This window comes from Hirundo rustica, chromosome 1 (genome assembly GCF_015227805.2).
Source record: "Hirundo rustica isolate bHirRus1 chromosome 1, bHirRus1.pri.v3, whole genome shotgun sequence".
Classification (NCBI taxonomy): Eukaryota; Metazoa; Chordata; class Aves; order Passeriformes; family Hirundinidae; genus Hirundo; species Hirundo rustica.
In genome coordinates this window covers 130,495,932-130,509,480 of record NC_053450.1, presented here as the reverse complement: position 1 = coordinate 130,509,480, position 13,549 = coordinate 130,495,932, and the positions used below count along the sequence as shown (strand labels likewise).

The following is a 13,549-nucleotide window of genomic DNA, read 5'->3' as shown; positions in this document are numbered from 1 at the left end:
CAGTCTATTGATACAGCAAAGCTGGATTATGTGAAGTGTAGACATCTTCCACTAACAGGAGGCAGATTTGAGAGTGAAGGAGAGATTATATGAATTAACATTAAACTGTTCTGAATATCTAAAAATTTAAGGGGCTTTCTGATTTATTCCTAGTCTTAGAACAATGTACTTGTTCTGTGGGTGGATTGAGGAGGTCTAGATGACTGTGACAATCGGGTATCACTGAGTAATTATGTCTAAATAAAAACAGAGCAAATCAATTTATAAAACTTTTCAAGAAAGTAGATTAAATGGCTTGCTTCCCCAGAAAAGTGTGATTCACTTGGCCTTGAAAGGTAACATTTGTTTTGATGTGAAGAGGAGTGGCTTAACTGCCAGATGAAGTGAATTACAGGAAGATTTAGAGGTTCTCTAGGAATGTCAAGAACTGTGACTGAAGCATGAAGAGACTGGTCTATGGCATCTGATCTATGCCTTCTAGGCAGATTTGCTGTTTTTTTGTTTTTTTTTTTAGGGCCAATGTTCATGATAAATACCAACATACAATAGATATGCTGGGGGCTTATCCACACGGTATCAGTTGAACATCCGACGAGCAGTGAATAGTTTTGAGGTTTCCCTGAGGCACTGGCACACACACACAGAGATAAGTACAAGTCTTGGGTCAGAAGACTTAGAGGATGTACATTTCTCTTGATTAGCTTTTTCTTTCAACTTTTTCCTTATAAAATGACTGAACATGTCATAAGCCCTTACTTGGATCTATATTGTTGCTTCAGTCCTAAGGTTGTATTGAGTAGCTGGTAAGTCACATCACTTTCTCACTCTGATAACACAACTTGATAAGAAAGGTGTGGCAACATCTAAGGTAATGAACTGTAGAACAGAATTTCCAAATAGCAAAATGGAAAAATGAGATCTCTGGAAAGATATGCTGTGGTGGAGGGTTCAGTGTTGTGGTGGACTACTGTGCAAGGCTGGCATGCATATAAAAGGGATGAAAAGTATTGCATGGATGCATCACATGAGAAAATCAGAGTGAGATTAATTCCTGGCACTTTGTTATGCTTGACATAAAAGTCTCATAACTTTAAACCCAAGTAAAATAACTTCATCATGGGGATTGTGGCTCATGGACACATTAGTTCTACAGCCTGCTTTGAATGTGACTATGAACCTGGAGGTAACAAACAGTAGAAGGATAAATATAACTGAGAGATGAGAGATGCCAAGGAATCTCCTTTGGAGCCTCAAAATTCAGCCGAACAACTTGACGTACATAGTTTCTTTCCCTTTGAAGTTAAGCCTGCACTGAACTGGAGGTTGGACTGGTGTGATCTCCAGGATTCCTTCCAACCAAAATTTTGCAATGAAACTTTGACTTTGGATTCATCAGCTTTCTGAAAGAGTTGGGCACGTCTTAAAAGAGAGCTTTTTCAATGGAGGTTGGAGGAATTGGAATGATTTAGCCTCAGTGAAGTGGTTGGAGATGGAGTTAGATCGAAACTCCAAGGGTCCTTTGTTTGAGGATTCAGGAGAGCTTTGAAAGAAGTGAAACTTTTAAGAAGTTAGAAATACAGAAAAGCACAGAAATAAAATGCTTTTTGCAAACTTAAAAATATGTAGATCTGGGATATGGAAACTCTACAGGACCCTCTAATTCTCTCATATTGTTTTTCTATGGCTATCTTCTGAAAAGGTTTTGTTTGGGGTAACACAATTTTTCATAGGGAAATTTTTAATCTGTGGTTTCACTCACTCGATAGTGGGATGCAGGATGAGAGGATTCTGACAGAATTGTTGAGGATAATGGAGACTCTAAGATTGCCTGCAGAAGGATGGGATACGAAAATCAGTCTGGGACGTAATGTGGAGTGCCACTCCCATAATCTTCAATGGCATGTGCTGTAGCTGGATTTGCTATTCTTCTTCATTGGGAAAGGACTGAACCTTGTTGCTTCATGTCTGCAAATGCAAAACCATTCTGGGTAATGTTTACGTTGTTACAGTTCCCCCCCCCTGCCTTTTACAACGTAAAGAAAACAGTTTCAGGATTCTCATTGTGGGCTTTATATAGATTTTTTCCAGGAGAATTAAAGAAGATACTGTTTAAGTTCTACTCCCAATCAAAGATCTATTTGTAGGACCTCTTAATACACAATTGAAAATCTATGTAAGGCTGCTAAACACTTACCAGACCTCTGCCTTAGCATGGACTTACACAGACTTCCTTCTCACTCACCCTTATCCAGCATAAACTCTTAAACTCTTGTTTTGCTGGAAGTTGCAGCTGTGGAGAATCTTTCTGCTGATATATTGGGTTTTTTTAGGGTATATTATTAGCTTGTTGAAATGAAACTGCTGTTGATATGAAAAGCCTTCATATGAAACCAGGATGAGGTGACCTGAAACTAAGATGACTTCATTGTTTTGCCAACTATATATATTCTTATAAGGCTATTATGTCTTGGCCATTTACACATGGAAGTTAATGAAGATTAATATGTAGTTTTTATAGCACCAGTACTAGACAGAGTGATAGTGTGACTTTTAAGAAAATGGAGGAACCAACTGTTCATCAATGTACCATCTGTGCCATTGAAGAGGACAGCATTGACCAGTGCCTTATTTGATTCAGATGAATCACTGAATGATCTGTTGATCACCAATAAATTACTTACTGCTTATTGTGTACAATCCATCTGGGGAGGTGGAATAGATGATTTTTAAAGTTCCTTTCTAATCCAAACCATTCAGTGCTTCTGTGCTCATTAGCAAAGATTTCTAAGGGTCTTCCCTCTGTCTTTGCTGCCTTCTGTTAGTTGTCTTGCCATAAAATCAGCACAATTCGGTGTTTCGAGTACTACCATCAAGGTTCCCTGGGACCACCCCAGTGCAGTCCCTAGCTCACTCAGTAGAAACTGACTGGTAAGTGGAAGCTGTGAAACCCTGGAAGTCAGTGCTGGAGAAGCAAGCAGGGCTGGAAGAGACTGAGCAGAAACACTTTTCATTCCTGCTGAAAGACCTGGAGGCTGAGAGGAGAGCAGGACTTGGAAAAGTGGTGCTATCAAACCCCTTTGCATGGAAGTGCAATCACAGGGACTCCCAAGATGCAGATGTTCAAATGGAATTACAGTACTTCTCAAATACCTCCTGAGAATGAAAGCACTGTCAGTATTGATGGACTGAAGCCTGAAGTTCTGCTAGTTCATCCTGGAGCAGGGTAACTTAAAATTGCTGTGTCTGACCTTTCTTCCTTAGCTCAGGGCGAGAGGGGGAGATTTATGAAAAAGGGAAAATAAACTGTAGTAAAACCTTGATGCCTCCACAGAGTCAGTCTCTCCTGTTTTCAGATCCTACTGATCCTCTCTTAAAACTTTTTGTCTTCTTGCTGCCAAGTAGAAGCCAGAATATTCTTTGTTCTTGCCATCTCTATGCAGGATATAGAAGATAATCACAGGCGACAAAGAGTTAAGCAAGTAACTAAAGTATAATGGAAAATAGCTGTCTTCCTTTTGAAGCTGAAGGTGACATTTGAAAATCCATGTATTCAGTAGCTAGTTACTGCTTGCTGTGTTGTACGTGCTTCAGCGTCTCACAGGAATTTTGCACAGACCAGGACAAATGGCAGGCTACATTATAGAAGACTCTAAAATACATTTACAATTGGTTTTAATTTATTAAACTGAGGGTGGGCTAGCCTTTTAAATACTGTCTGTTGATCAAGAGACTACACAGCTTGAGGTTAACAAAATGCTGGAAGAGGAAAGAGTATAAATAGAAACACCACTTCCTCGTTGAGTAGAAGCCAAACTTGTGGGTGAACCTTTCTATATGAGAGTTCGCTGAGGTCCAGATAGGCAGCTGAATGCAGATTCCTGAAGACACTAAAACTCTGGGTTCTGAGGGAGGATATACATAGTAAATACTGAGGACTGGACTAGGTATTTCTTTCCTGTGGAACACCTGGCTGCAGTTCTTGGAAAAAGATAGCAGTGGAACTTGGAGAATGTTGGTATAAATCCAGCATCAGCTTAGTGAAAGGAGAAATGTGTGTCTGACCTTTCAGTGCAACACTGATTATTTGGGCCTGGAAGAGGCTTAATATAACTTAAAAACAGTCTCCCAAGACTGAGAATCTGAAATACAAGCATATCTGAACAGTACAATAAATACGCCTACTACTTTCTCTTCAAACTTTAAATATTTTACCATTACTATGGAAGGCAGTATTTTACAGCAAGGAGCATGATTATTTTTTTCCTGATAAATTTTCCCAGTAATGTACTGCATATTACAGATTATTCTGCTGATATTTAAACCATATTACATTGCATGAAGTGCCCTTCATTTCTAATTCTTATAGACTTTAAAAAGTATATGTCATTTTTTTGATATATGACTTAGATTTATTTTCTAGAGGATTTTTATGACTGAAATTTGCACAATGCTTAAACCAAGTAATATATGAGCCAGAATCTAAGTGGGTTTTTTTTAAATAAATAATTTTGTCTTTTATCTCCTGATTAAAATACAGCTTTAAAGTTGCTCTAGTACAAACAAATTAATTCAAAAAATCTTATGGCCTATATTTTTAAAGGAGTTTAGGCTAGGTGATTACCATGGTCCTTCTGCCCGTATCTGTGAACATATTTGCAGTTCTGATGAAAGACTTTATGGGGACCCTTTCCACTAAGGTCATTTATTTATGATCTTCCTTCAGAGCCAGATTTCAGTTGCTTAGTTAGGCAAAAATATGATTGGATACCTATTTACATCAAGATTGTGTAAGATAACTTTTTTGGGTTTGTTTGGGGGGCTTTTCTCCCAGTGTTTGGAGGGGAGGGGTGGATTGATTGTTTGGGTTTTTTCCCCAGTCAAAAGCTATCAACCAGAATGTTTGAAGTACTCAGAAGAACCCACACAGTTCCTGCACCCAAAGGTCTGTGCTCTCATGTCTGTTTGGTGTTTGGCATAATCCCCCTTCCTCACCTGGTGGTAGGTGCTAGGAAGAGGAGATCACAGGGTTGCAGAGGAGAAGAGGAAAACCCAGACAGAGAGAAGATTTTAAAGACTGAGCCTGAAGAGGAAAGACAAACTATAACTTCCAGTTAAGGAAAGAGATTAGACTGTAGGTCAATGGGAAATCAAGGCAAGATGAACAAAAAAAAAGTTGTGGGTGGGTAAACATGGTAAGTCAACTATGGCAAGCTCGATAGGTTTGGGAATTGATAGAACTGGGGAGATATGTCACAGTTAATTAATTATTTGTGCTAGTAGAAATAAGGATGACTAATCTCTTTGATTATTTGAGATAGGAACTAGTGAAAGAAGTACACTGAAAATACCAATTTATTTGGAAAACTATTCCATCCTGCTGGATGTCTTAGTTTGGTGTCTTCAGCATTAACTGAAATCATATAAGTCTGTACAAAGAGTCATGGCTTTTCCTTGCAGGACCATGTGCCTAAACTTTGGCAAGATGTTGGGGTTTCTCCATTTTAAAATTATTTTTAATAAAGAAAACCTCTGCATGGAAGTGTAGTTTCACAAAAACAAATTGAATTGTGAAACACTATGTGTATTCCTATATTTGGCTTCCTTAAGAACTTGTGAATTTTGGGAGCTGGATGACAAAGTTCTAAGTAAAAAATTTCATTTCTCTCTAAATGAGTTATTCTTATCCTTCCTTTCTTGTGATAATTTTTGACGTTCTGGTCCTGATTACAAACCAAGACTCTTTTCTTTTAAGGAAAACTAATCACAGGGGAAAAGTATATTCTAGATAGCATTAACTCACATGAATTGTATTTTCTTAGTGTTTTTTTTCATACAAAAACTTCTGAATGCTTTCTCAGGAATGGCTTGTAAAGACAAGGAGTAGAGCATTGGTTCCTGTGTTTATTGAATCCCTGCTGTTACCTTTTTCAGTCTGTTGATGCAAACACTCAGTTTCACCCAGTATGTCCCGTTGGTACCGACTGCCCGCACAGCTCTGCCCTTACACACTTGGTGAGTTGTTGTCCAACTCACTGCAGTCTCCTAACGCCTTCACAAAACTCTTCATCAGACAGCTAAGCTCCCTGATCTTAGGAAAGAGTATCCTGTGGAGTCTTTTCTCCCGCACTGATCATGGAATGTAGGACTAGAACAGAACACAAAAAGGTCATTCATCTTCGTTGTCTTGGCATGATTGAAACCATTCATGACAGATGTTTCTTCAGCCTATCTCTGAAGTCCTTTGGAGATTAATCACTGTTAAGAGAAACCATTTTGTTAGATTGTTCAAAGTGCTTTAGTAGCCTTACTCCCGGAGAAGTTGATCTAGCCTAAAGTTGGTACAATTTAAACCAATTTGCAGTCTCATCCACAGCAAGTGTACCAATAATATCCCTTAGTGCCCTCTTCTTGTATCTGTTAACCATTTTTTGCACCTCCCTAAGCCAGGGTGCATTTACAAGGCTTGTAATAATTTTTGTTTGCAGGCCTCTACTTCATTACAAATGTAAACTAATTGTTTAACATTCACGATTTTCATGACTGTTATTTACCTCGTTATCTTATGGGTGCTTACAAATGGTGTTTTTCAAGGTACTGGGGGTGGAATGGAAGATTAACTGATTTCTTTTGTTCTCCCACACCCTTTTTTTTTTTAATAGCTCTTGTGAATACAAGTGCCCTGGAGTATTTTAGTTTTCAGAAAAGATCTTGGAAAGTGTAGACATTAATGGAAAGTGTAGACATTAATGAAATCAATAGGCACCAAAGACCCGTGACAAAGATGATGATTCTCTGCATACAATGCTAGGAATAATACTTGGGCATTAAAAGCAGACACGAAGACTAGATACTAGTGCTTGTTTTCATAAAAATATTTACCAAATATTGCATTGCACTTGAGGGATCTGACCAGTCAGACCTGAGGGGCCATGACCGTATGGAGCAAACATGCGTGGACCTGAGTGTCATTGGCTTTTCAGCCTAACTGGGCACGGACAGAAGCTGGCTGCTGTTTCCAAAGGCTTCTGCCTGGTGCACTGGCTCTAAGTAAATCTCTGGGGAAAATGGAACAGGGGAGCCAGAACCACTGGTTTAGCAAAGAAATTAAACTACAGTAACTTGAACCCTTTCATTTTGAGTTGTTGCTGCAGGACTCTTTAAAGATACGGACTTCCAATATATGCCATTACAGAAAGCAGTATGAATTCAAATAAAAATAAAACCAAAATTATGTAACTAAATCTTTAATATTTTTCAGTTGTCTGCTCTTACAAACTATTTACTGACTAATACTAACAGCAAAAGGAGATAATCTTCAAATCTTTACAACTTCTGGTATAGTTTTCCATTGACAAAATTGGAGAAGATAGGATAGGTGGATGTTTGTTTTGCAACATCTGAGAAACAAATTTTGATTTTGAGGTTTTACTACTTCTACCTTTTTAATAAAATTGATAATGTACCTTCTGGCTTAAGAATAAATGTGAAAATAATCTTGTCTGTACCTTCTGTCTTAAGAATAAATGTGAAAATAATCTTGTCTCTAGTTTGTTGCCATGATCTGCCCATCTTTAGATCAGTACCAGCTGCAGCTTTTGGGATAAATTCAGTTGTCCTCTTGCTAAAATCCTGGGCAGAGGTAGCCCTGTGTACGCCATGGGAGAAGATTAATGCCCAGCCTGCCAAACAGCCTTTATCCCCATACAGTCAAAACCAGGCCATTTCTCAGAATGCTTTGTCTCTTTTTCTGCACTCATGTACAGATATCAACTGTGTGGAAATGAGGCTATGAATGAGGCTAGAGTAACAGTGCTTCTAGCCTGACATTGGATTGGGATGTGATGGATATACACCTGGTATCTCCTTTGCACTACATAGTCACACTGCTCTGCACCCTTTGCTAATTATTAGAACTAAATGGTCCTAAAGTATGCAAAAATACAGGCCCTGCCTTTTTCTTTTCTCCCTTTTTCCCCCAAGAATTTTTCCCTTTAAATAACTGATACAGATTTGGTCCTGGGTTTTGCAGATCACTGCTCAACATTTTTTCTCTTTATGTTCAAAATTTCTCAATTCTCTCATTTTCTCTCATGTTCAAAGTCATAAATATAAATGTGGCATCAGAGTGCCCCGTTTCTCAGGGTATAATTTGATTTTAGGAAGTCTGAAGAGGTTTTCTTACTCTTTGTAAACTATGAAGGATTTCAGTGATTTAAAAGGGGTTTTTTTTTACTTTGATAGGTGACACAGCTGATGATCAAAGTAGAAACTCAAAGGATAAAACTTCATTTCCAGAGACCAGACCGATGTACAGTCAACCTTCATCACAGGTAGGAGACTTTTTCCTTATGCAGGCATGATGAAACTCCCATAGTAGCTCATTTAAGAAGCAGCAATGTCCTGCAGAAGATGGTTTCACCACATTCTCATCCTCCATTGGCTGAATGACTCTCAGCCTTCCTTGTCATCTATCATAAAAGCAGCACTGCTATTAATTAGGTGGCAGTAATATCAAGCACGCTGCCATGGATTTGAAAAGGAAATAGTAGAACACTGGGCTGTATGGTATTGCTGAATATCTTACTTTTATACTTGAGTTGTGCAAGCATGAAACTGTAGCTAGAATGTTAATGAATTGCATAGAAGCATTAGTGTGGTGAGCAGTGATGGCAAATGTCACACATTTACATAAGTCATCTGTTTCCACAACTACCATTATGAGTAACATGTAAATGTGTGAGTATAATAGACTGTCTTTATTGTGTGTTCCCTTTCTGTTTCTCTACTGTGTGGCTGTAAATCTGAACTTCTTTCTCTTTGTTTTATTTGATATTTGATACCTGTTTACAGGCGAGGGCTTTTCAGGATATTTCTGCATATGATGTACATATATATTCTTCTCCATGTACTCTGAAAATGGTTTTGTACCAAGTATGAGCCTGTTTGCCATTGCCATATAGTTTTAGACATTTGCAAGATGACTGAAGATGTTTGGCTTAGACTTGTGCTTTTGTGGTGGTTCATTTTTTTTTCCCTTATCCTATCCAGTCTCTTTTCCATATCTCACCTTGGTACTAACAGTGTCTGTCTGTCTGTCTGTCTCTTTTCAATGCCGTTTCAATATTTATTATTGCTAAGTCCCTTGGTATAGTAGAGCTGTGTGTGACAGTTTTTCCTTCTCTAAATGTGGTCTGTGTGTATGTGTGCCTTGAAGTCTTCTTTTTTAATTTAAAATTTAAAACTGCGTCCTATACAGAAATCTTTAATTCATCATAAGTATTGTGTAGTTTGCCTTCTGATAATGTGATATTATGAATTAGTTCCAACCAATTGCAAAGTTTTAGTCTACTTTTAGATCCATGCACATCTGAGCCAGGATGTTTTGTAACTGAAGTCCTATCTGGGCAGTATAATGAATTGATGTAGTAGGTACCTACAGAACAAAAGTAGTTTCCCTTATTGTGATGTTCTTGTTGGGGATGGTAAACTGCCAGTTACTGCAGCCTCAGTGGTTTGTTCCTTTCTGTAGAATTTCAGGAAAAGAGGAACTTGTATAGATTTTAAGTTTTATGAGTTAGAGAGAAAAAGTAAAGTTTTCAAAATAAAATGGCAGATATTACAGTGAAAGTGAAACAAAGATTTATTTTCACCTTTCAATTAAAATAGTTACGTGTCACAAAAATACTCGTATGAACTGGCTGGTGACAGAATCAGTTAAATTAAGATTCAGCACTTGGTAATATTTAGGCAATTCATTCCAGTCTGGATTTCAGTATTTGGACTTCACATTTACTCAAAGGAATTCTCAAGTTCTCAGGCAGAATAATTTTGAATCACAGAAATTAAGTAAATAATTCTGGCCATTAAGAAAGTAATATTCCTTCTTGCTGTGGTGAGTATATTTTTGTAAATTCATGGGAGAACTTTACCAATTTAGAGAAACTGGAAAAGCATTGTATTACATTTTCAATATGTCATAGAGACATAGAACATAAATGGAAATAATAACCTTGTTAGTATAAAACCACAAATTCTTGATAAACATAGAACAGTATGCTAAAATATAGTTGTTACTGCAAAGTGGCATCCGATATTTGTCATGCAGAACTGAACAAAAGAGCATTTAGTTCATCTACCAGTTTATAATTTCAGTTGCTGGAAATGTGCTTTTATTTTTAAATATAAAGTTTTTCCACTACTTATTAGATATAAATTTTGTGGAACATGAAAAGTGATTTTGGAAATGTGATTTAAAGAAGAATGAAGTAATACTTTGTTCATGGATTTTCAAAGGGGAAATGAGGTTGATTTTTTGAAGAAATTATCTTCTGGGGTAATTTTTGGTAATGGCTATCATCTTTGGAACTTCCCATTTTCTTAGGTACTATTGGATTCATTTGCTGCACAACCACTGAATTGTCAAGTGCGTACATTTGTATAATCTTGTATAAATGATTTAAACTAATGCACAAATAAAAGTTTGTATCAAGATCATCTTGCTGCAACTAGGAACGTGCAACAGAACCTCTTGCAATCCCTGCCATGCCTCAGTGTTGTTTTCAGCTGTTTGGATATTGTGTGCATGTTAGGGGAGTTGCAGGTAGTTAAAAACTCCTTGGGAGGAAGGGTGTTCTCAAAGGCCGACTCAAGCCCAAACGTTTTGTCTTCTGCTTTAGACAGAAGCTCCTGCTTTGAACAATCCCATATGGAGTGTTCTCTCCATCTCCACAAGCATGGACAGTGGTTTGGGAGAGTCATCTGATGCTGGTCATTCCTAGGGGGACGTGTTGTCCGGCAGGGTAATGAGTGCTCTGGGCCTAATCAGACTTGTCTGATCCCTCTGAAGTTGCTTCAGGCTCATGAACTAAAAGTCACACACATATTTAAGTGCTTTTCTGGATTGGGTCCAAAATGGTTAGTGCTCTGCAGGGCTGAGAACTTAGATTAGTCTTATTAGTGACTAAATTAGTAAATTAGTGACCATGAAATACAAAGCTAATTTTAACTGCAACACAGTCATAATAGAAAGAGACACTGCGGTTTTATTTATTTTATGCTTGTGATTTTTTCCATTATTACTGTACAATTTCCGGATAATTCAATCTTTATTTGCTTTCATTGGGAATTTGAGGTTATAGAAAATAGCAGAATGGAAAGGTTAGGTCTGATATACGAAGAGTTCTAGAAACCGCAGTAATGGGGGGTTATTTTTAATAATGAGCTATTCCACTGGTAAAGCAAATTAGTACAACCATGTATTTTTGCCCTACTGTGAGAGCAATTATGTAGCATATCTATTAGGAGACATAAAAAATATTTTTGACAGATGGTATGGCTTTGAATTAGGATTTATGAAGATTATTGTATGTCTAGTGTCCAGGACACCTGGGATTATTGCATTGATGTAAGAAACAACAACAAAAAAAATTACATTTCTGATAATCGCTGCAGTGTTTTGTATCTCCCTACTGTCACCTTAAGAAGCAGTTCATGTTTATTTGATCTTGCACTTCTGGATAATCTGACATGTGCTCTTTAGCCAACAGATGTCAGCAGATTTAATGGGGGAAAACTGGACCAGTAAGTGTATTAAAATAAACTACCAAAAATGAAAGCCGTCTTTAGATTTTAAATTAGATTTTTAGTCTTTCTGTGTCTTCTTTTTTTGTTTTTCCTTATAGTCCTACTTCTCCCTCAAACACTTAATAGTTATTGCCTTCTATCTAAGGAGCTTGTTATATGTTTTCTAGGGCAAGAGAGAATCCCCCAAGGGATTGCTTAATCCATAATTATCTAATTTATATGTTGTTGTTACAGCCACTCTAATTATATACCTTGCTGTGATTCTTATCATCTTAGGACTTAGTTTTCTTTATGAATTGTAATAGTTCTGCTATGATTCTTGTGCCCTTTCGTTTCGTAATTTGCCGTTAAAAGCTGAGAACACAGCAGATAGAGAGCCCACGGTTCCTGAAGTAAATTTTAAATTATCTATGATTTTATGAATGTAGAAACAGGTATGCACCATTTTAGGCAAGTATATAAATAAATTCGGATTTTTTTATTTTTTTTTTTAATGTCTGAATTTGCATTGACTCATTAAAATCGTTTATACAGCTTCTGTGTAAGGCTTCTGCATGGATGTAAATAACAGTTTCCTAGACATCTGGTTAGGGGACATATGAGTCAATTGAAGACAGAAATACTATGAAATATAAAATATCAAGGAAGAGATAATGAGAGTTGAAAATCCACAGAATAAGGATAATTTAATTTTGTTTTACCCTTCTAGTGATATTAACAAGTATTGATGAAGTTGATATACTTTTAGGATATCCTTTAGAGCAGATCAGCTGATATAATTCCAAGACATGAATAATAGTAGTTATCTTGTTTTCCTCTTTTTTTTTTTTTTTTTTTTAAGCTCTCATAAGGTAGAATTCTAGTTATGGCCTTGTTAGACTAATTGCTTGTCATATGTCATATTAACTCTAAGATCTTCTTTTTCATATATAAAACCCTTAAAGCATGTTGCTCCATATTTCCTCTCTTCTTAATTGCGTATGTAAGCAATAATCACTTAATGAAATTAACCACTCTTAGAAGGGACTGGAATAAGACTATCTGCTGCAAGTCATCAAGCTTGTACTTTTCTGTGAAAAGAAAAGCTGGTATCATCAGAAGAAAGATTTTATGTTTTACTCAACTATCGTGCATGGTCATGAGCTGTAAGAAGTTTTAACGTTACCTTTAAATGAGTCATGTTCAACCTTGGCTGCAATGAACATCACCTTTCTTAGCTTCCTTCATCCTTTGTGTGTAGTAAATAACTGGGACTTCAGTGGGGAATCCATGTTCAGCCACAGATGGAAAGTGCATATAAAGTAGAGCTGGCATATGATCAGAAAGGCAGAGTATATGCTTGTGATCTTACTGAAAACGAAGGTAAATAGCCCATTCAGCTAAAAAAGATCAAATATTGTGTATTACATCTATTACATGTTACAACTATTACATATTACAATTGTTAGTGTTCAATAACGTATTTACTTTGTAAAGCTTCATTATATTGTAATGTTCATATTGCTATCTGTTAGATAATTTCCCAAAATATTAAGGAAGTCTTTTCATTCTAGGAAGATTTCTGGAACACGTAGACCTGTGGGCTTCTGTCTGCCCTTACTGGACAACAATTGGGCAACTCAGGGGAGGGTTTATATACACATTATGTGTAAATATATTAGATATATGTACATATATGAAAAGGTCTGCTCCTCATGTCATAAAGGATTAGTTGCATTGGCCTCACAAACAACATTTTATAAACTGCAATTTGTGCAACTTATTGACCCAGGGTCAACCAGTAAGACCCATGGTGTTTTTGAAGACTATCTCCTTGTAGGGTTTTTCTCAATTCTGAAGTTAATAGCTGGACTTGTTTGTGTAACATGATACACAGCTGGGGTTATTCAGATACTTAGTAATCACAGTAGTATCATGAATACTATGTCCATTGTCTTTTTTTCTAAAGGAAAGCATTATATTTTTA

The 13,549-nt window shown here is 36.9% G+C and overlaps 1 protein-coding gene across 2 annotated transcripts in view; it reads left to right on the top strand.

Moving 5' to 3' along the window:
* UMAD1 (UBAP1-MVB12-associated (UMA) domain containing 1) overlaps nucleotides 1-13,549 on the top strand; it is a 78,434-nt gene that overhangs the window by 51,880 nt on the left and 13,005 nt on the right. For both annotated transcript variants that reach the window (XM_040082974.2, XM_058423369.1), the window contains exon 3: nucleotides 8,242-8,330. In XM_040082974.2, the coding sequence (XP_039938908.1) occupies nucleotides 8,242-8,330 (89 nt within the window). The remainder of the gene's footprint in view (nucleotides 1-8,241; nucleotides 8,331-13,549) is intronic.